At 41.2% G+C, this 23977-nt stretch overlaps 1 protein-coding gene across 1 annotated transcript in view; it reads left to right on the top strand.

Annotated features, from left to right (window-relative positions):
- CNTNAP2 (contactin associated protein 2) overlaps positions 1 to 23977 on the top strand; it is a gene marked incomplete at its 5' end in the record, with an annotated part of 1430381 nt that overhangs the window by 731731 nt on the left and 674673 nt on the right. The window contains one exon of the mRNA XM_083378276.1: positions 22288 to 22552. Coding sequence (XP_083234402.1) covers positions 22288 to 22552 — 265 coding nt within the window. The remainder of the gene's footprint in view (positions 1 to 22287; positions 22553 to 23977) is intronic.

Here is a 23977-nt window from a genome sequence, read left to right as displayed (position 1 = left end):
CAGTACCAGCGGGCTGACAAACCTTTTTGTCTACAATGTTCAAATATATATATATACATGTATATATGTACATCAAAGAAACACTTAGATACACTTAAGTTACAAATCAGTGAAATAACAGAATATTTAAGACAATGAGCTAGTCTGTAAAACCTATTAAAGACCTTTCTTTTTATCCCTCCAAAGATACAATTTGTTCCAAATTCTATAATAGTCTGATTGATCTTTATTCTTTAGTTCCAAAGTTAGTTTGTCCATTTCTGCGCAATCCCAAATTTTCCTAATAACCTCTTTTTCTCCTGGGATCTCATTCTTTTTCCATTTTTGCGCAAATGACATTCTAGCTGCTGTGATAATATGGATCGTTAAATATAGCACATCTTTAGGATATTTCTCTTTCGTAATTCCCAACAAGAAAAGTTCTGGACTAAACTCAATATCTTGTTTCAATATTTCTTTCAGCCAAATCCAAATCATTCTCCAAAATTTTTGTGTTTTACTGCAAGACCACCACGTATGGAAGTATGTGCCTATCTCTTCAGAGCACTTCCAACATTTGGGAGATGCTGTTGTATACATTTTTGCTAGATGGGCTGGGGGAAGATGCCATCGATAAAACATTTTAAATAAATTTTCTTTATACGATGAGGCCATTGTTATCCTTTTATTTCTGTCCCAAATTGTTTGCCAAGTACCTAAGTCAATGTTATGTCCTAAATTGTTAGCCCAGATCAACATGGGATCCTTCACTTGCTCTTCAAACAGCTTATATCCCAAAAGCAATTTATATAAATTCCTTATTTGTTTAGAGTCTGGTCCCAATAATATTTTGTCCAATGCTGTTTCAGAGGTATATATCCCCCATTCATTTTTATCCTTCCTAAATCTTGATTGGATTTGTAAGTAGGCCCACCAATCGAGTTTTATACCTTGTAATTCTAGTTCATTCCTAAGTTTCAATTCCCCCTCCTCATTCAGAATATCCTTGTATGAAATTATGTTACCCAAATCAAATAGATTTGGGTAAACAATCGCTTCAAGGGTGGATAGCCAGACCGGTACTTTAGTGTAATTGTGAGATCTAATTTTTTTCCAGGTATTAAGTAACGCTTGCCTGATCCGATGTTTTTGAAAATGTGAGAAAAGACCTTGTTTCTCCGTCCATAGGAAAGCATGCCAGCCATATTGCAAATCATGACCCTCTAAAGTTAATAGTCTTCTATTTCTCAAGATTACCCATTCTCTAATCCAACTCAGAGCCGCGGCATGGTAATATACTTCCCAGTCTGGCAATCCAAAACCCCCATTTTCCTTCGTGTCCTGTAAATATTTCAATTTAATTCTTGGTTTTTTCCCCTGCCAAACAAAATTTAATGATAATTTATTCAAATTTCGAAAAAAATTAGAATCGAGTTGTATTGGGATATTCTGAAACAGAAACAGGATTTTAGGCAGAATATTCATCTTAATGACAGCAATTCTTCCCAATAATGAGAGTTTTAGATTTCCCCATCTTTCCAGATCACCTTTTATATGATTCACTACATTATCATAATTATCTTTTTTGAGTGAGGTGCATCTAGCCGTAATATTAATCCCTAGATATTTTATTTTCTTGACTATTTCTATATCCATGATTCCAGCCAGATTTTCTTTTTGTTTATTGGTCATATTTTTAACAATCATCTTGGTCTTATTTCTATTTATTCGCAGTCCGGCAACCTCACCATATTTAGATAGTTCTTCCAATAGATTTGGTCCCGTCTGACATGGATCCTCCATAATAAAAACCAGATCGTCCGCGAAAGCTTGAAGTTTAAAGGTTTCCTTTTTAATGGTTAATCCTTTTATCTTTGGGTCGTTTCTTATAATTCTCATTAATACTTCAAGTGTCAATATAAACAGCAATGGTGATAAGGGGCAGCCTTGCCGTTTTCCCTTTTGAATTTGAAACTTCCTAGATACTTCCCCATTAATAATTATTTTTGCTTCCTGGTTGTCATAAATTGCCCTAATTATATTTATAAATTTTTCACCCATATTCATGAAGCTAAGTTGGTGCAAAAAAGACCATTTAACATTATCAAATGCCTTTTGGGCGTCTAAAAAAAGTAATGCCATCTGTTGTCCACTATGTAATTCATAGTACTCCAACGTATCTAATATTATTCTAATGTTGTGCTTAGTGTGTCTCTTAGCGAGAAAACCATTCTGGTCTGCGTGTATGAAATCGTTCAGAAATCGTTTCAATCGTTCCGCTATAATTGATGTAAATATCTTATAGTCCGAATTAAGAAGTGATATGGGTCTATAATTTTGGATTAATGTATGGTCCGTATTATCTTTCGGGATAAGGGTTATGTTTACCTCCGACCAAGATTTAGGCATTCTTGCGCCTTCTAATACTGCGTTAAATACCTCCACTAGGGGTTGTGCTAGGATATTTTGTAGTTCTTTATAGATTTCTGACGGGAGACCGTCAGGGCCCGATGCTTTATTGTTCTTTTGTGCATTGATAGCTTTTATCAGCTCAGATAGCCGAATTTCCTCATTTAGCATATTTCTGGTATCTTCTGTGACCTTGGGTAGTTTGGCTTTTTGAAAATATTCCTCCATTTTCTCCACACTTGCCTGGCTATCTTCTTTGTATAAACGCTCATAAAATTCCTGGGCTATGATTTTTTTTTTCCTTCCTGGTGGAATATTCTCCCTTCCTCATCTCATAGTTCGCGAATCCAGTTTTTCCCCTTTTGTTTTCCCAATTTATATGCGAGCCAACGGCCCAGTTTATTTGCATTTTCAAAAAAATTTTGTTTCGTGTTTCTCAGTTGTTGTGCTAATTTCTCTTTGTCTAAAATATTAAGCTTGTGTTTAATCAGATCCATAGATTGCTTGATATTCTCTTTTTGTGGATGTTGTTGGAGTATAACTTCTAAACTCTTATATTCCCCTTCTAATCTTTCCCGTTGTTGTCTTTTCCCCTTGTTTTTGTATACCATGTATGCCCTCGCTACCCCTCTCATCATTGCCTTGGCTGTATCCCAATTGTTTTGTACTGAGGTGTCTATAGCTTTATTTTCCTTAAAGAAAAAACTTAGTTCTCTCTCCATCTTAGATTTGAATTCGTCTTCTTTTAAAATTGCTCTTTGTAGCGTCCATCTGGGTATTTTTTTGGAACCTTTCCAGTTAAGTTTAATAGGATTGTGACCTGCCCAAGTACCTGTCGCTATATGCACCTCGTCTATTTCAGAACTAATTTCTTTTGTCATCCATACCATGTCTATTCTAGACCATGAGTTATGTCGATTGGAGTAATATGTATATTGTCTAGCCTTACGATTTCTTTCCCTCCAGACATCTTGGATATTTAGGTCATTAGCCAAGTTGAGAAAGGATCTTGGTAGAGTTCTTCTCTTCTTTTTCCTAAGCGCCTTACCCATATAATCCAAATTTATATCTAGGATAGCATTAAAGTCTCCTATTAAACAGATCTCCTCATAATCAATGCTACATATCTTATTGTGAAGTGTTTTAAAAAATTGTTCTTGGTTATGATTCGAGGCATATATCTCTACCATCATGACCTTCCTGTGATTTATTACAACCTCGACTATCAGTATTCTACCCTCTTTATCGTTATAGATTTGTTTTGCTATCAATTTTGGGTTTACATATAATGCCACTCCTCTCTTTTTCTGGTGTCGGTCTAAGGAAACGAATAGGTTCCCTATTTTTGGTTGTACTAACAAATATTTTTGTTGTTCCTTTATATGGACTTCTTGTATTGCCACAATATCCAATTGTTGGTGAATAAGCCTATTAAAAAATTTCCGCCTTTTCACTGGCGAATTCAGTCCATTAATATTCACAGACATAATACTACACTCACCTCCCTTCATCTAACTTATTTCTGGTTTTTGTGGATCTCGTGATTCGGGGCTCTCTCTCTTCCTTGTCTCTGGCTCCATGTTTCTCTGTTAACTCTCCAGATTTGTTCCTTCTATCCTCTGTTGCTAAGACCTTCCCATCCATTGCCACTCGTATTGTATCTCTTTCTCTTACCTCCCTTCCATCTTGATCTTTTAAATCTACTTCCTCTTGGCTATGGAAGTGGAGTTTGTAAAAATCTTCTGCCTTCTCTATCGTGTCCAGTCTATGCCTTCTGTCCTGCCACGTAACTAGGATACCCTCTGGGGTTAGCCATCTAAAGTTTACATTTTCCCTAATTAATTTAGATGTTAAGAATTGATAGCCACGTCTCAGATCCCTCATCCTTTTAGGTATCTGTTTAAGGATGGTAATTGGTTGGCCCCGAAATTCTAATGGTTCCTCTCTAGATCTATGCAGAAGCTCATCCCGAATTGATTTTTTAACTAGCCTTACATGTACTTCTTTTGGGAGGTTGTGCCTTCTCGCATAATTAGTTTGAACCCTGTATGTTTCATCAATTTCCGCCAGCATTTCCTCCTTCCCTACACCGAGTGCCTTTGCCATCAGTTCTGCCATCATGACCAACAAATCTTCCCCTCTTTTTTCTTGAACATTTTGGAAGCGTAGATAATGATCAGCCTTTTCTGCTTCCAGAAAAATGACTGTTGTCTCTAACTCCTTATTAGCCTGAAGAAGTGTTTCATTTAAATCATCTACTCTCTTTTCCTCTTTTTCCATTCTAGCTTCCATATCTTGAAGTCTTTGTTCATTTTTGATTAATTGTTGCTGAATCCCTTCAAATTTATCATCTATCGCTTGGATTTTCCCCTTTAATTCACCAGTGTCGTTTCTTATTTGGCCTATTTCTCTCTTCATCTCCTCATGGTTTTTGCCCATTACCTCGTGTAAGTTTTGCAAAAGGGCATGTAGATCTTTAAAAGAATTTGAGTTAGATCTTTCCCATTGCAGCATATCCTCTATAGACTTCTGATTGGAGGGGCTTGAGGCCATCCCTTGTCCCTGTGTTGCCGCCTTTTTGCCAGCGCTAGGCTTAGTTGCTCCCGAAATACTTGTAATGTTTTCCCGGTTGTAACACGCGTTTTATCAATATGTAATACCCTGAGTCTTATATAAACCTTTTAACTCTATGACAAAAAGTATATAAAACAGTTACCACCAGATACTTATTACCAACTAAGCAATTTATATAATAGAATTCTATAATATATATGTCTGGATATATTTAGAGTCACGTTCTTTTTTTTTTTTTTGCCCCGTTTCCGTCACAGAAGTTGACACCTTTTCCGTCTTCCTCTACTGTCAAAGACCAGTAGGTGTCCCACTAAACAAACCTCCAATTACTAAATTGCTATATCAAATGGCCGCCCGTGACAAGTAGAGTAAAATTTCAAAAGTTTCAAAAGTTCAAAAGTTCAAAATTTACCAGGATAGACCAGGATAAACCAAGCTGGTCGCTTTCCACGCCCGACAATCCAGAGTTCAGTCTCTAAGGCTCCAAGATCAGACTTTGACCTGTTGTAGTTTGTCTCCAGCTAGTATGCAGTCATATAGTCTTCGAATTTCTTTTTCTTGCTGTTTTTGCCAAACGCCTCCCTCGAGACTTCTATCGCCGCTTATTCCCTCTCCGTGAGGCACCCACTTCAAACCAGTACCTCTTTCTCAAGCGCTTCCTATTAGATATTCGGATATACTCTTCGTCAGCTCCGCTCTACCGTTGTCCCGCTGCTTACGTGCTGGCTCCGTCCCTCTGTCAGATCTTCATGTCGGCCATTACTGGCCTCCTTCTCCCCGGTTCGCTCGCATCAGACTTTCTCCGGATCTCCAACATGAACCGCCGCTCATGAAGGTTCTCCGGGCTGCCTGCAACTTCGGATGTCCCTATAGGACCTCCTGAAGCTCCGAAAAGCCCCCGCGAACACTGGGTGAGAGGTTGTGCATGGAGAGAACTCCGTTCACACAGCCGCCTGCTCTGACAGCTGGCTCCGCCCCCCCCATAAAAAATCATATTGTCAGGACCCACTTCAAGCCCATATCTTAAGAAAGCAGAACACTTGGAACAAATTTCTTCCAAGCAGGAACTTTTATTAAGAGTAGGTGATAGCAGGCATAATAGACAGGATCTGAGATTCCCGTGCAATGCAGTAGATTATAGTATTCCCAAGCAGGACCCCACCCCATAGATCGACCGCCTGATGTGGGATAGCCAATCCTCAAGTGTTAAGCCTATTGTGGGAACTGGGGAGATAACATCGGCCCATCTCCTGGTTGGTGGCTTCTTCACACCTTTCTCTGGGAGCATGGACATAAGCCAGGCACTGAAATTACATTCCTTATTTCCTCCTTTGTTCTTAATTGACAGTTTAGAAGATAGAGTTCAGAGAGAGAGATAATGCAGGAAACAGGCTACAGACCCAATAAACAAAGTAAAGGATTACATTGTAGTGAATAGAGGAAGTGAAAGTAATAGCCCTGCAGGCACATTCCCCCTCCCCATTGGAAGTATGGCAAAACCCAGGAAAAGGTGAAATGAAATAGAAATGAAATGAAATAGGAATGGGTTTTGACACATATATCCTTTTAGGAATTTAAAAGAAAGGCTGCTTTTATACCTGGCCCTTAATCTTAAAACAAATCAGAAAAAACCAAATGTTAGTCTAATATAGATCATGTTATATTTTTTTGAAATAATAATGTGAGTTTTATTTATATTATATTAGTTTAAAGAGAACATAGTTCATTCATCAGGAATTCTCAGTAATTGGAGACTGCTTGTGAATTACTTCTATTTCTTCTGTTTTACCCTTACATTTTTATAGAACTCATACTCTTTACACATAATTTTCTTTAAATAATTGGATATATAAAGTAACTGCTTTCCTCCAGGTTTCCCAAATGTTTACTGATGCCTGTGTTACTTAATAAATTTAGGTAAAATTATTGCAATTTTCTTTGCCTTTCCTTTTCAAATAGTTTTGACTTCCTATTCATAACAAGTGGACAAAGGATTACCTGAATTTCTTTCTGAACATTTTTGATTTATTTAATCTAAGAGATTTGTTAATGCAGTATATTTCATGGCTGTTTTCACCCTAAGTAATTCAACCTACATTATTTCTGTGACAAATCACAGAAATCACATGTGTTGTGGTATAATCCTGCTATGCCAAAACATTTATTTAAAGGGAAAATAAATAAAATGAAGTATGATATAATTTCATAAAATGAGAGAAGAAGTGAATTAGGAAGACCAATACAATGTGTTGTTGTTGTTGTTAGTTGCGAAGTCATGTCCGACCCATCGCGACCCTATGGACAATGTTCCTCCAGGCCTTCCTGTCCTCTACCATCTTCTGTAGTCCATCTAAGCTCACACCTACTGCTTCAATGACTCCATCCAGCCACCTCATTCTCTGTCGTCACCTTCTTCTATTGCCCTCAATCTTTCCCAGCATTAGGCTCTTCTCCAGTGAGTCCTTCCTTCTCATTAGGTGGCCAAAGTATTTGAGTTTTAGCTTCAGGATCTGGCCTTCTAAAGAGCAGTCAGGGTTGATCTCCTCTAGGACTGACCGGTTTGATCGCCTTGCAGTCCAAGGAACTCGCAGGAGTCTTCTCCAGCACCACAGTTCAAAGGCCTCAATTCTTTGGCGCTCAGCCTTACTTATGGTCCAGCTTTCACTGCCATACATTGCAACTGGGAAGACCATAGCCTTGACTATACGCACTTTTGTTGACAGGGTGATGTCTCTGCTTTTTAGTGTGCTGTCTAGATTTGCCATGGCTTTCCTCCCAAGGAGCAAGCGTCTTTTAATTTCTTGGCTACAGTCCCCATCTGCAGTGATCTTGGAGCCCAGGAAAATAAAATCTGTCACTACCTCCATTTCTTCCCCATCTATTTGCCAGGAATTGAGAGGGCCAGATGCCATGATCTTGGTTTTCTTAATGTTTAGTTTCAACCCAAGTTTTGCACTCTCCTTCTTCACCCGCAACACGAGGCTCTTTAGTTCTTCTTCACTTTCTGCCATTAGAGTGGTATCATCTGCCAATACAATGTAGTGTGGATTTTTAAAAATGCATTTAATTCCCTGCCATATGATAGGATAATACTAGATAAAAACATTTTTCAAAAGTTTTACTTCCTGAAAAACTTTGGATGATAGACACCTTCAAACTCTATACAAATATGGGGGGTTTCTGGTGACATTGCTGCAAGATGGGCACTGGGGAATGAAGCTCCCTTCCCTGAGCCCAATTTCTACCAGCTGGGGAGTCCAATAGGACTGAAAGACAACTGGCCAAAGGGTGAAACTTTGCAGATTGCGGGCCAGCGGTAGCTGGCTCACTTGATCCAAAGGAGCCCTCAGGACAGGCAGGAAGAAAGGGTGACTGCACCCATGCAGTTTGCCAGAAGCAGCTGATTGTCAGACACAACAAATTCTAAAAGTGGAAAGCAAAACAGCTGATCCGGGTAGACTACTTTCCTTATCTCTCTACAAGAGAAAATACCGGTTCTGGGAAAAAGCACTCCAAAGCAAGAAATCCCCAAGCCTCAAGGAAGGGGGGGGGGTCTTTTTTTCTTTACCCCTCCCTCCTGAACTATAAGCAGTGGTTTAAGCTTTGAGGGAATTAAAACTGACTTATAACAATACTATGAAGATAACTGAGGGATAAAAGAAGGATAAATTGTGGAAACCTTTGGATTTATAAATCTTTTTTATTCTTTATTTGTTTGGAAACCATCAGGTTTAAACTTTTAAAACTTTTTTAAAGTATGGTGGGAATGGACATCTAATGACACCTACTGGCAAAACTGAGAACTACATTTAATTTTGTATTTTTTTTCCTTTATCTTACTGAGTTGTTTTGATTGGAGTCTTAAAACTTGGCTGTATGCCAGACATAGTTTATAGTTCAAACATTTTGGTGTCCTTGGAATTTATAGTCCTGAAGATTGTGGCTGAAAAATAAAAGACTCTTTTTGGATTGCCCTGTCCTAAAGGATGGATAACAATTATAAATAAAAACTATGTTTGAAGTCATCGGACTTCCCTGGATTACAAATACAGCTTGACCTAGAATTTTTGAAAGAGTGAATAATAAAAAATCCCTTCAAACAAATACTTTGGATTACAAATTTTGGTATATTTTTTTCTTTCTTTTTTCACTTTTGCTCTTTTTTACCATTTACTATTTTTATTATTTACCTCTCCTATTTGTTAGGAGCATATTGGATTATAAATTTTGACTTACTTGGTGGATTACAAAGTATGATTTAAAGATAAAGATGAGTGCCCCCAACTTATCTAAAGTTGGAAAAAAAGGATCTTCTGGTCCTCTTCAGCTTCTGCAAGTCCAGTCTATCAGAGATCAATTGATACAATGCTTCAACAAGAAAAGGCTGATAACTTCCAAAAGGAAACCCAAATGACCCTACAAGAAATTCAAGAGGCAATTGCTACTCACATGGTGGTCACAATGAAAAGTGATTTTGATAAAATGAATAAAAAAATTAACAATATGGACTCTCAATTTGAAAATTTTAAAGAGATGATCACAGATAATCAACAAAGAACCCAAAAAATAGAAGATAAATCAACTGAGGTTGACCAGAAACTAGAAGTTTTAAAAGATGAAAATCAGAAATTGATCCAAATATATGAAGAACTAGAAGAGTCAATAGCTGTGATGGAGATGGAAAGAGCCTCATAGTTTTTAAGATTTCAAAATATAATGGAAGATAAGAAAGAGGATCTCCTAGACTTGATAATGGAATTATTGGCAGATGCATCAGGAACTGGGAAAAAGCAAATGGAAGGAGAATGAGACCAGATCTATCGAGTCAACTCAAACTATGCTAGAAGAAATAAAGTCCCCAGGGAAGCACATGTTAGATTTCTCAAAAATATCTACAAGAGACGAGATTCTGAGAAGAGATGAAATGCAAAAAAAAAATGTAGTTCTCATACAAATTCCTAGGAGAATAAGAGAATCCAGAAGAGAATACCAGTTTCTACCTAGGAAATTAATTGAAAAAGGAGTGAATTTCAGATGGCTGATTCCAGAAGGGATTTTAATCTACTGGGATATGAAAAGATATAGACTGGATACATCATTTAAAGCAATGGAATTCTTTGACAACCATAGAGCATTTTAGAAGGAGGTGACTCTGAATCCAGTACAAAGAGAGAAACAAAGAAACAGGAAGAAATGGCAGTAGAAGGACCAGTCAAACCAAGAGAGAAATTAAAAACACATATACAGAAGAAGAAGCAAGACCAAGAGATCAGAGACAGATAAGATCGACTACAAGATTAAGACCTAGATATAATTGAAAGAGAAGGAGGAGAGTGGGATTTTGTCAATGAATATAAATGGATTAAATTCTCCTTCAAAAAGGAGAAAAATCTTTACACAATTACAAAAATTAAAAAATGGATATAATTTGTCTTCAAGAAACACATATTAAGAGACAACATTATAAGTGGTTAGAGAACAACCAAAAATTGATAAACTTCACTTAGCTTTAGCACTTCAGAAGAGGAATAAAAACAGATACTGGATGGTAGCAATATATGCACAAAATGATAATTTTACCAAAAAAATTACCAAAAGTTACATTAAAAATATTAGATTTAAACTTTCAAAATCTTTATATAATGGGAGACTTTAATGCAATAACCGATGAAACTTTGGACTATAGAAGTGCTAAACAAGGGAGAAAAGGAGGAAAAATATTACCTAAAGCATTTTTAAAAATGACAGAAGAACTTTGTATCCAAGATATATGGAAAGAAAAAAAATCCAAAGAAATTACAATATACATTTTACTCAAATAGACATAAATCATGGTCTAGAATTGATATAATATGGACATCTTTGGAACTTAATACGATGATACAAGAAATTAGATAGAAACTAATGTTTGGGCAGATCATAACCCAATAAAGATGACTTGGAGAGGAACTAAGAAAAAAATAAGATGATCCTTGAATAAATCTGTACTGAAAGAAATAATTTCTACAACTAGCGTCAAAGGAAATGTATTTCTTCTTCAAAGTAAACAAGAAAGAAGAAACATCACTTCAAAATGTGTGGGACACAGCTAAAGCATATTTCAGAGGGTTGGCTATAACTTATATTGCTAAAAAGAATAAAGAAAAGAAACAACAACAGTTAAAGATTGAACTTTTTGTTGATGCCATCTGCTGGCACCCTTCGTCTGATGTGACCATTTCCCTTTTGTGTGCCAGCTTACACTGCAGCAGAACTTTACTCGCTGAAAGATTCCCCCCTCTCGCAGGAGCGTCCATCTGTTTTATGGAAGATCTTCCTTGATGACGGGTTGTGGGAACCCGAGAGATGGCATGCCGCAAAGAGGAACCTGAGGGGATTTTTACTAAAAATTTTAAACAACATTTTAAGGGGATCCGGGAGGAGGGAGGTCCAATGGATCTGGAATGAACTTGGGGGAGTTTAACCCGGAAAACAGTCCAGACCATCGGATGGTCCCGGGGGGGGAGTAGGGGTTTGGAAATGGATGCAGCTCCAAGTGAGGAGAGTCTTTCTATCCCGACAATGATTGGGAGGGGCAGAGAGTGTGGGAGCAGAGGGCTTTATCGTAATCGGGGAACAGGCCACAGCTGTCTTCAAGTGGTGGCCTGTTCCCGCCATCATTACTCTTCTTGCTCCCCCAGGGGCATAGGATTACAGGAATCTGGGCTCAGGTTGGTCTATATCAAAGCCAGGTCTGTGGTGAACAAGGCTCCCCTCATACAGGATCTTATTGAGGAGGAGAACGCGGACCTGGCTTGCATCACGGAGACCTGGTTGGGCCAAGAGGGGGGTGTCTCTCTCTCAGAATTATGCCCACCAGGTTTCTGGGTGCTTCACCAGCTGCGGGCCCAGGGCAGGGGCGGTAGGGTGGCAGTTATTATTTATTTATTTGTTTGTTTGTTTGTTTTGATTTATATACCGCCCTTTTCCCAAAGGACTCAGGGCGGTTTACAGGGCAAATTAAAACAGTGCAGTGTACAAATTAAAATAAAATTAAATTAATAGCCCCAAAACAGTTTAAAATTTAAAATTTAAAACCATTAAAACCCCTGAGCCCAGGCCGGCTAAATCAAATAGCCAAGTTTTTAGGTCCTGGTGAAACGAACAAAGGTCGGGGGTGATCCGGAGTTCCACAGGCAGCTGATTCCATAGGGCAGTCATGCCCACCGAGAACGTTCTCCCCCTGGGGATCACCTGCTGGCACTCCCTGACCAGCAGGACCCTGAGGAGGCCCTCCCTGTGGGAGCGCACAGGGTGATGGGAAGTCGATGCTGGCAGCAGGTGCTCCCTAAGATAATCTGGACCCATGCCATTTAGGGCTTTATAGGTCATCACCAACACCTTGAATCTCACCCGGAGGGCAACTGGAAGCCAATGCAGCTCGCGGAGAAGAGGCGTTACATGGGAGTATCGGGAGACCCCCATCAAAACTTGCGCGGCCGCATTCTGCACCAGCTGAAGCCTCTGAGTGGTCCTCAAGGGCAGCCCCATGTAGAGAACATTGCGGTAGTCTATCCGGGAGGTCACAAGCGCATGAGTGACTGTATGTAGGGCATCTTGGTCCAGATAGGGCTGCAACTGGCGCACCAGGCAAACCTGGGCAAAAGCCCCCCTGGCCAAGGCTCCTATATGATCTTCCAAACTGAGCCGTGAGTCCAGGAGGACGCCCAAGTTGCGAGCCCTATCTATGGGGTAACACCTCACCCCCCATAGTTAATGATGGAATAGACTGGTTAATCCAAGATGCCAGTATGTACAACCACTCAGTCTTAGTGGGATTGAGTTGAAGCCTGTTTCTCCCCATCTAAACCTGGACCACCTCCAGGCAACGGGACATCACATCGAGGACATCACTGGGTTGGTTTGGGTTGGAAAGAAAAAGCTGGGTATCATCAGCGTACTGATGATACCCCACCCCAAAACCACGAATGAGCTCACCCAGCAGCTTCATATAGATGTTGAACAAGAGGGGAGAGAGGACCAACCCCTGAGGGACTCCACAAATGAGAGGCCTGGGGGCAGACCTCTGCCCTCCCGTCAACACCGACTGGGAGCGGCCCAGGAGGTAGGAGGAGAACCACTGTAGAACAGTGCCACCCACTCCCAACCCCCTGAGGCGCTGAGTAAGATACCATGGTCGATGGTATCAAAAGCCACTGAGAGATCTAATAGGACTAGGACCCTGTCCTGAGCCCACCAGAGATCATTCACCAGCGTGACCAGTGCCATCTCCATGCTGTACCCAGTCCTAAAGCCTGATTGGTATGGGTCCAGATAATCAGCTTCCTCCAGGAACAGAGGGAGCTGATGCGCCACCATGCTCTCAACAACCTTTGCAAGAAAGTGAAGGTTGGAGACCAGACGATAGTTGTTCAAAATAGCTGGGTCCAGGGCAGGCTTCTTGAGGAGGGGCCTCACCACCACCTCCTTCAAGGCAGCAGGGAAGATACCCTCTCTCCAAGAAGCAGTTATTACTGCCTGGAGCCAGCCTCGTGTCCCAACCCGAGCTGCATACACAAGCTAGGAGGGGCATGGGTCCAATAAACACGTGGTGGAACTCAGTCTTCTCATGATCCTGTCCACCTCTTCCGGGGTCACAGGATAAAATTCATTCCAGATAACATTCCCAAGACTGCTTCTCTCCCCCCCTCCCGGTCAGTCTCTGCCCAGTCAGAATCCAGACCGGCCCAAATCTGAGTGATTTTATCCATCAGATGCTGGCTAAACTCCTTGGCCCGCCCCTGCAAGGGCTCCTCCCTCACCTCCTGATTAAGGAGGGAGCGAGTCACCCTAAACAGGGCAGCCGGGCGATTATCTGTGGACACAATGAGGGCAGCGAAGTAGTTAGACTTTGCCGCCACCATCGCCACAAGATGGTGGGGAGAGTCTTTGTCTGTGAGTGGCCACTGTCCCTCAGATAGGCAGGTGTGAGTCTCCCCTTTTGAAGTGAGGTCCTGGAGTTCAGTTGGGCCTATTGATTACGTACCTGTCTCCTAGCTGCGTGTCATCGGTCCTGCCTAATCTTCTCGACGTCTTGTCTGGGTTGGCAATTGAGTTCCCTGGGCTTATAGTTCTGGGGGATTTCAATATGCCGTCCGTGGGTGAGGCATCTGAGTTGGCCCGGGAGTTCATGGCTTCCATGACGGCCATGGACCTGACTCAAATAATTCAGGACCAGACCCATAATGGAGGGCACACACTTGACCTGGATTTTATCTCTGGGCAGTGGATTAATGATCTGGGTAGGGGGGATTTAATCATCCAACCCCTGTCATGGTCTGATCATTTTCTTCTCCAGCTAGACTTTCAGTATGCCACCCCCCACCACTGGGAGGCAGAACCAACCAGGTGGTTCTGCCCCAGGTGCCTGATGGACCCTGAAAGGTTCCAGACGGAGCTTGGGACATTTCCTGCTTCCCTTGCCCATGACTCTGCCAAGGCCCTAGAAGAGCTGCATTGGCTACCGGTTGCTCTCCGGGTGAGGTTCAAGGTGTTAGTTATGACTTACAAAGCCCTTCATGGCATGGGTACGGATTACCTACGGCAACACCTGCGGCCGGCGTCAACTTCCCTCTGCCCAGTGCGCTCCCACAGAGAGGGCCTCCTCAGGTTGCCGCTGATCAAAGAATGCCAATTGGTGACCCCCAGGGGGAGAGCGTTCTCTGTGGGCGCGCCAGACCTTTGGAATCGCTTACCGGTTGAGCTCCGGATGGCCCCCGACCTTCGCTCCTTCCGGCGCGATCTCAAAACATTCTTTTTTGAACAAGCTGGCCTGGTCTGATGGGATGGGGTTGGGTTTTTAAAACTAGTTTTAATTTTAATATGGATTGATTTTATGGGCATGATGTTTAATGGCTTTTTAATTTTTGTATTCGATTTTTATTGTGTATTGCCCTGTTCACCGCCCTGAGTCCTTCGGGAGAAGGGCAGTATAGAAATCAAATTATTAAATTAAATTATTAGGTCTGGGAGAGGGCAGCTGCTGGGGCCTTGGATCGAGTTGTGCTTTTGTGGCCTCTGACCCAGCGCAGACCCCGGGTGGCCCCCTGGTTTACTGAGGAGCTCTGGGAGATGAAGCACCAGAAAAGACGCCTAGAGAGCTGTTGGAGGTCCAGCGGATCTGAATCTGATCGAACACAGCTAAGAACTTATCTTAAGTCTTACCTAGTGGTGATGGAAGTGGCAAAGCGTGTTTACTTTTCCGCTCTCATTGCATCCGCAGATAACCACCCAGTCACCCTGTTTAGAGTGACCCACTCCCTGTTTAATCAGAGACTGAGGGATGACCCCTTGCAGGGTAGGGCTGAGGAATTTGTACAGTATCTACAGGACAAAATTGCTCAGATCCAGACTGGCCTGGACTCCGACTGGGCGGAATCTGGTGGAGTGGAGAGGGCAGGTCTTGATCATACCATTTGGGGTGAGTTTGACCCTGTGACTCTGGGTGACTCTGATGTGGACAGGATCATGTGTAGACTGAGCACTACAACTTGTTTACTGGACCCATGTCCCTCCTGGCTGGTTTCAGCCGCCTGAGAGGTGACAGGGGACTGGCTCCAGGCAGTTGTTAATGCTTCTTTGATGGAGGGTGTCTTCCCCTCCACCTTAAAAAAGGCGGTGGTGAGGCCCCTCCTCAAGAAGCCTTCTCTGGACCTGGCCTCATTGAATAACTACCATCCTGTCTCCAACCTTCACTTTGTAGCGAAGGTTGTTGAGAGTGTTGTGATGCATCAGCTCCAACAATTCCTGGATGAAGCAGACTCTCTGGACTCGTACCAGTCTGGTTTCAGACCCGGCTACAGCATGGAAACTGCATTGGTCGCATTGGTGGATGATCTCTGGCAGGCCCGGGACAGGGGCTTTCCTCTGTCCTGGTCCTACTTGACCTCTCAGTGGCTTTTGATACCATCAACCATGGTATCCTGCTGTGACGGCTTGAGGGGTTGGGAGTGGGAGGCACTGTTTTACGGTGGTTCTCCTCCTACCTCTCGGGCCACTCACAGTTTGTATTGCCAGGGGGACAGAGATCTAGCCCGAGGCCCCTCACTTGTGGGGTGCCTCTGTGGTCGGTTCTCTCCCCTCCTCCTGTTTAACACTGGGAAGCCACTGGGTGAGATCATCTGTGGCTTTGGGGTGAGGTATCACCAATATGCAGATGATACCCAGTTGTTCATCTCCACCCCGAGCCAACCCTGTGATGCCCTTGACATGATGTCCCGGTGCCTGGAGGTGGTACAGGTCTGGATGGGAAGGAACAAGCTCAGGCTTAACCCCTCCAAGACCGAGTGGCTGTGGATACTGGCATCTTGTATTGTCCAACAAGTTCCATCTCTTTTGATGGGGGGAGATATTGTCCCCCTCAGAAAGGGCTTGCAGCTTGGGTGTCCTCCTGGATTCACGGCTTAATTTGGAAGATCATCTAACGGCCATGACCAGGGGGGCCTTCGCACAGGTTTGCCTAGTGCACCAGTTGTGCCCCTTTTTGGACCGAGATGCCCTATGCATGGTTACCCACGTCCTCGTCACTTCTCGCCTGGATTACTGCAATGCTCTTTACATGGGGCTGCCCTTGAAGAGCACCTAGAGGCTTCAACTGGTGCAAAATGCAGCCATGCGGGTGCTTATGGGAGTACCTCGGTACTCCCATGTTACACCAGTCCTGCGTGAGATGCATTGGCTTCCGGTTACCCTCCGAGTGCAATTCAAAGTGCTGGTAATAACCTTTAAAGCCCTACATGGCTTAGGCCTGGGGTACTTGCGAGACCACCTGCTGCCATTGTCAACCTCCCATTGCCCAGTTCGCTCCCACAGAGTTGGCCTCCTCAGGGTTCCGTTGGCCAGGCAATGCCGGCTGGCGACCCCCAGGGGGAGAGCCTTCTCTGTGGGCATGCCAACCCTCTGGAATGAGTTGCCTCCAGAGCTGCGGATGGCCCCTGACCTTCAGTCCTTCTGCCGTGACCTGAAGACGTGGTTATTCCAACAAGCGGGCCTGGACTGACTACGATTTTTAATTAGGCTTTTACTGGGTTAAATATTTTTGTAATTTTGTATTTATTGTTTAATTCTCTTTTAAATTTTTTACTCTATGTTTTTTTAATTTTTATTGTTGTGAGCCACCCTGAGTCCTCAAGGAGAAGGGCGGCATATAAATTTAATAAAATGTAATGAAAATGAAATGAAATTCCAAAACAAAAAATACAGCAGTAGTTTAAAAAAAGCAGACTTACCAAAAATTTCAGAGAATGTTCAAAATATATTAAATGGAAAAATATCAATGATGGCGATTACAGAGGCTATAAAAAGGCAAACAAATGATAAGACTCTGAGTCCAGATGGATTGCCTGCAGAGTTTTATAAATCATTACAAGATGTATTAAGTCAGGTCTTGAAAGAACTGTGTAATGAAATACTTCTGGAGGCTAAAATACCAAATACATGGACTGAAGCCAACATTATTTTAATACCCAAAGAAGACTCCGATGTAATGCAAATAATAAAAAAACCTATAGACCAATATCACTATTAAATGTAGACTATAAAATTTTTGCCTCAATAATAGCAAAAAGACTAAAGAATTTTTTGATCAAATTTATACATTCAGACCAAAATGGTTCTCTATCTAAAAGACAGATAAAAAATAATTTAAGAATGATTCTTGATGTGTTAGAGCAGGGCTTTTCAACCGGTGGTATGCATACTACCTGTGGTACATTGGCACCTGGCAGGTGGTATGTGACCATCCTAGAAAAGTGGTAGCAGGGGAGGAGAATGAGCTGAACTGGCAGCAGCATCACACAAGCCTGAGTGAGAGATGGCTGGAGCTGCAGGGCTGCCAGGGCTCAGTGGAAGTGCCAAGATCAGCACTGCTTTCCAGATGATTAGTGCTTCTTTGGGGCTGTCAGGGCTCAGTGGAAGTGCCAGGATCAGTGCCAGGCTCCAGCTGGAGCTCTGCGCTCATTCTGGTCTTCTACTGAGCCCTGAAGAATCACCAATCAGCTGGAAAGTGACACTGATCCTAGCACTTCAGCTGGGCCCAGAAGAAGCGCTAATCACCTGGAAAGCGGCAATGATCCCTCCGCATATGCTGAGGCCAAAGCAAGCATCATTCAGCTGAAATGTTGCAGCATCTTCAAGGTCTTGTGATTTACGTTCAGATTCTTGGCAACTGATTCATATTTATGATGGTCACAGTGTCCAGGGTCATGTGAAGTGACCAAAACCTGCTGCAACCACCCAGCAGATGGGGGAGGGGGAATAAAAACCAAACACTCCCCACCCTACCCCCACTGCCAATCCTCAACAGTGAAAACCTGCTCACAACAGTGAAAACCTCAGACAGGAGGAAAAGCACGGCTGGGCGGGCAGGCAGGTGTCTTGATTGGCTGTGGCTTAGGGGGGGGAAAGGGGGAAGATTTACCCCCCCAAATGCTGCCCTCTCACAAAAGCAGGATAAAAACTCCAAAAAATGACAAGGGAAAAAGGTTAAAATGGAAGAATGTCTCCCAATAGTTTGCTTCCTCATTTCCTTCTAGCAGTTTAAATATGTAAAGACCACAAAAGAAAAAAAACTTGGCTTTCTTTCATTGTAATTCAGAAGGGAGGAACGGGAGGATTGGGGTGGTGTTGTTTGTTTCAAAGGAAGGGAAAGAAGGGATTTGGGTCTGTGGGGACACAGCAGGCAAATGATGATGGCATGCGGTTTCTGGTGTTGGGGGGGTAGTCTTTTTAAAAGAGCAAAATGAGGCAAAAAATAAAAATCCCCCAGTGTACCTCCAAGAGCTGGATGCCGGAGACCCCCTGTATCACTCCCAACCCTGCCTGGGCCCCATAGGTGTCCCTCCCCATGAGCAACATCGAGGTGGCCACACCGACCATGACCATGACCAATTGGCCATACCCACCCAATGGGCCATGCCCACCCAGCACCCAACAATACATAAGTGGGTTTTGGGTTGCAGTTTGGGCACTAAAAGGTTCGCCATCACTTGGTATAGTTGGTACCTTGCTCAATAGTAGCAACTATGAGAGGGATCTTGAAGTCCTAGTGGACAATCACTTAAATTTGAGCCAGCAGTGTGCTGCAGCTGCCAAAAAGCCAGCACAATGCTAGGCTGCATTAACAGAGGGATAGAATCAAGATCACGTGAAGTGATAATACCACTCACAATGCCTTGGAAGGCCACACTTGGAATACTGCATCCAGTTTTGGTCACCACAATGTAAAAAACATGTTGAGATTCTAGAAAGAGTACAGAGAAGAGCAACAAAGATGATCAGGGAACTGGAAGCTAAAATATAAGGAAAAGTTAGTGGAATTGGGTATGTCTAGTTTAATGAAAATAAGGACGAAGGGTGACATGACAGCACTGTGTCAATATCTCAGGGGTTGACACAAAGAAGAGGGAGTCAAACTATTCTCCAAAGCACCGGAAAGCAGGACAAGAAGCAATGGATGGAAACTAACCAAAGTGTCGGAATCCATTTATATTTCATTTCTAACTATCTCCTCTGAGTTAAAGCCAAATCTCATCTTCCCCTGGATTCTGCCTTTCCCAAGAGTGGGAGGGAACAGGCATGGGGCTTTATGGCTTTTGGTTCCTCCCTTAAATGTAACCTTTGTTTATTCTGCCTGCCTGCTATCCATCACAACCAATTGCTTTCTTACTAGGCATTCCCTCTCAACTTATGGGCAACTAGGAAAGGCGGTGGGAAGGGGAGAAATGCAACCCTCTGGGATCTGGTGTGTTTCTCTGAATGAAGTGTGAGGAGGGTGGAAATGATTCTGCTGCAAACAGACTTTTATCTCTCCTTTCCCACTATGGGCTTACCACCTGGAGCTTGGCTGATCCGGAACTGTAGGGTGGGGATTGCTTGGGGACACTTTAGAAATATCGATCTGTGACGGAATTCCTCAGATCCTGCCTACTATGCCTGCTATCTCATATTTCTTACTAAAAGTTCCTGCTTGGAAAATCTTGTCTCCAAGAGTCCTACTTTCTTAAGATGTGGGCTGAGGTGGGTTCTGACACAAAGAGAGAAGCAACCTAGAATTAAGGAGAAATTTTCTGACAGTTAGAACAATTAATCAGTGGAATAGCCTGCCTCCAGAAGCTGTGAATGCTCCAACACTGGAAGTTTTTAAGAAGAGACTGACAGCCAAGGTCAGTTCCAACATCATCATCATCATCATCATCATCATCATCATCATCATCATATTATTATTATTATTATTATTATTATTATTATTATTATTATTATTATTATTATTATTATTATTATTATCTGCATAATGATTTCCACATGCTGCATGAGTTCAACAGGACTAAAAGTGTTTTGATGTTGATTTTTATTTGTACATAATATACAATGAATCTCACTACAGTGTCCAAAAATAGTCAGCTAGTATTGATTATTCCATTGTGGCAGTGTCCTGGTGGAAACTTTTTATCAAGTTTATTACTGCACCTAGATTTTTGAAAGGAAGTCCAAGTGTGAATGCAGAAAATGAATCTTCCGTGAAATGTTGCATGGTTTCTTACCTGTAAGAAGTTTGTCAACTAGCTGAATGTAGTTTGGTGCTTTGTAGTTACCAAGAAAATCTTCAATGGCATCTTTGAATGCTTTCCAGGCAATAGCAGGAAAAGAATTGGAGAAGATTACACAGTATCAAGATCTAAAAATTAAAATGCATTTATTTATTTTATTTATGTAATTATTATTCTGTCATTATTGTTTATATAAATAACTCAAGGCAACTCCTCCTCCAATTTTCCACACAACAACACTATGAGATGATTTGAGCTGAGAGAGAAGGATTGGCCCAAAATCACCCAGCTGACTTTCACAACTAAGGCAAAACTAAAACTCACAGTCTCCTGGTTTCTAGCTTGGTGCCTTGACCATGAGACTTAACAGGCTCGGTGGTTGAAAAAGTATGTTGCAAATTGAGAGAATTGAAAAAATAAAAGATTATGGCATAAATTGCCATGATAGCTCATTAACAAAAAATCTTGGGTGGCACTTACAAAATTTACACTTCAATAAAATTTCTGTCAACTGAAAAATGTGACACCATTTGGATCTATGTTGATATATTTATTTATTTATTTATTTATTTATTTATTTATTTATTTATTTATTATTTATTTGATTTGTATACCGCCCTTCTCCCCAAGGACTCAGGGCGGTGAACAGTGACATAAATATCAAAAATGTACAAATACAGAAATTGAAAATAAGTTAAACCCTAATGCCCAAATGCAGAAGATAAGTTACATTAAAACAATAATTAAAACAGAACCCGTCAGACCAGACCGGATTGTTCAAACAGATAGGTTTTTAGGTCACGTCGGAATGAGCGAAGGTCGGGAGCCATCCGGAGCTCAACCGGTAAACGGTTCCATAGGTCCGGCGTGCCCACAGAGAATGCCCTCCCCCTGGGAGCCACCAGACAGCATTCTCCAAACGGCGGCACCCTTAGGACGCCTTCTCTGTGGGAGCCCACTGGGCGGAGGGAGCTTGACGCTGGCAGCAGGTGATTCCTAAGGTACTCCGGACCCATGCCATGTAGGGCTTTGAAAACCATTACCAGCACCTTGAATTTCACCTGGAGGACAACTGGGAGCCAATGCAGCTCACGGAGTAGAGGTGTAACATGGGAGTATATTATGACATGCTAGGTTCTTGGGAAGAGCTTAATGCCTATGATGGCCAACAACAGTTAAAGAACTGCCAGCTGTGATATCACAGTCATAAATAAGCAGGTTAAAATACTGTAGTATTTCTAAATACAATTGTTGCACATAGCAACACAACAACTGTTGTTGCCAGAAGTCTGATTATAAACTTTGATACACATTCTACACTGTCAGGGCAAGGATGCTCTCTCAGCCTCTGTTTCCACATTTGTATTACAAAATTAAAAATAATTGAACGAGGTTGTTGCAAGTGCTTTTTAAAATTTTTAAATATTTAAGAAAAATATTAAATATTTATTACATCTGTGTTTCCATTTTGATTTCCAGGTACAGTAGCATACTTGGATATTTCAGAATATTTAGTAATTCCAAGGATTGCCAAAATAGTTTGGGAGAATAATATCTGTCACTATTATTTAATTATTACATATTTTTCCATAAATTAATATATTTTAAATTTCTATATTTCACTGAATCAATACAAATTATTTTATTAGCAAAGCTATGAGGACATTATTTTTGTAAGCACAGTTGAAAGATATTGGATTTTGGTTTATATGTGTGTATTTTTCATTTTGTTTTTACATAGGGGAATTTAAGCTTTTCCTGTGTGGAGCCTCATTCAGTGCCAGTATTTTTCAATGCTACTAGCTTTCTGGAAGTGCCTGGCCATCCAAATCGTGAATTATTCTCAGTCAGCTTTCAATTTCGGACATGGAATCCAAATGGAGTTTTGTTGTTCAGCAATTTTGCTGAAGGATTGGGTAGCATACAGATCGACTTGTCTGAGGGAAAAGTCAGTGTCCATATCAATGTTACTGGAGTGAAGAAGAATAAAATCAAGATATCTTCAGGTAAGCACAGCAACTCTTTTTTAAAAAATTTAGATTACAAAGTATTTCTTCATGTGATTTTGAACTTTCCTACTTTGTAGGAAGTTACTTGGTTGCAAAAAAGTTTGTTACAGATTTGATCGGAAAACCTAGAAGCTGTATTTTATCTTTTGTAAGGGAATTTCTTAGATATTGAATTATTTTTACAAAAATATAGTTTAAAGTTTATCTGTCTGGAGTATAGTGTTAAAGGTTTATAATGGAGCTGAATTCAGTCACTTTGGGAGAAATTATATGTTGTGGGGTGAGGAAAGAAATTATTCTTCCAAACACAATGGAGGACTTTATAAGTCATGTTATGATTTTTTTTGAGGTCACTAATAAATATTGTAGTCAACATATAGTAACACTTTTAAAGAGTAACATGAATAAACATAAATCAGGAGAAACACTAAGGAACTTGAATTTTAAATGTTGATAATGATAAAGCAAGGATGGTAGTTTCAAAATGAACCAGTTCTAGATGATGAAGTAACAATTCATTTTATGTTCCTCTGGTTTCAGTCCTACAACTTGACCCTTGCCACCATTAGTAGGGTTCCAGTAGGAAATAGCAAAGCAAGCAGAATCAGAAGCTGTTTACAGGTCCACCAAAGTAGCTATTGTTAACATATTTAAACAAACATTAGCAGACCAACATAATCATCTACTTTGTGTTTCTCATGGGCCCTTTCACATTCTTATTAAGGTTCAGCATAATTCTACCTGTGCGAACCTTCTAGTCTATCTGAAAACATTTTTTAAGATAGGAATTTATCTGTTCAATACCCACTATGCTGATTCCTATATAAAGTGGAAAAATCAGATTTGTCCAACTTGATATCTCCCAGAAATATTGAATATCAACTTGATATCTCCCAGAAATATTGAATATCTAAAAATCAATTATGTTCCTTAATGTTTGCCTTTCCTTGTTAAATAGACAGAAAACAATGAGAATGGGGATTGAAGTTATTGAGCAAGGTGATCATGTGGACATCTCACTTGACAACCATCATGACATCTGACTAAAATTGTGAAACCAATTGTAGTCATAATTCAGTTCTTTTTAAAATCCACATTAACTTCATGACTTCATCCTACCATAAATATCAGTGTCTTCTAAATCTCAGGTTGTATCCTCCTAATTCCAAAATAACAATTATTTCATCTTTCTGTGAAATAATCTTATAAAATTTTATAAAGTTCTCTCTAGGAGTCATATTTTCTAATATCTTGAACAGGAAAGTCCAGTTCAAATTATCAAGTCTTTATCTGCTTCTAAGAAAATCAGTGGGGCAAGTTTTTCAACTTAGAACTAAGGAGAAACTTCCTGATAGAACAATTAATCAGTGGAACAACCTGCCTCCAGAAGTGGTGAATGCTCCAACACTGGAAGTCTTTAAG

Source organism: Vipera ursinii, assembly GCF_947247035.1.
Source record: "Vipera ursinii genome assembly, chromosome: Z".
NCBI lineage: Eukaryota > Metazoa > Chordata > Lepidosauria > Squamata > Viperidae > Vipera > Vipera ursinii.
This window is presented reverse-complemented; position numbering and strand designations above follow the sequence as displayed.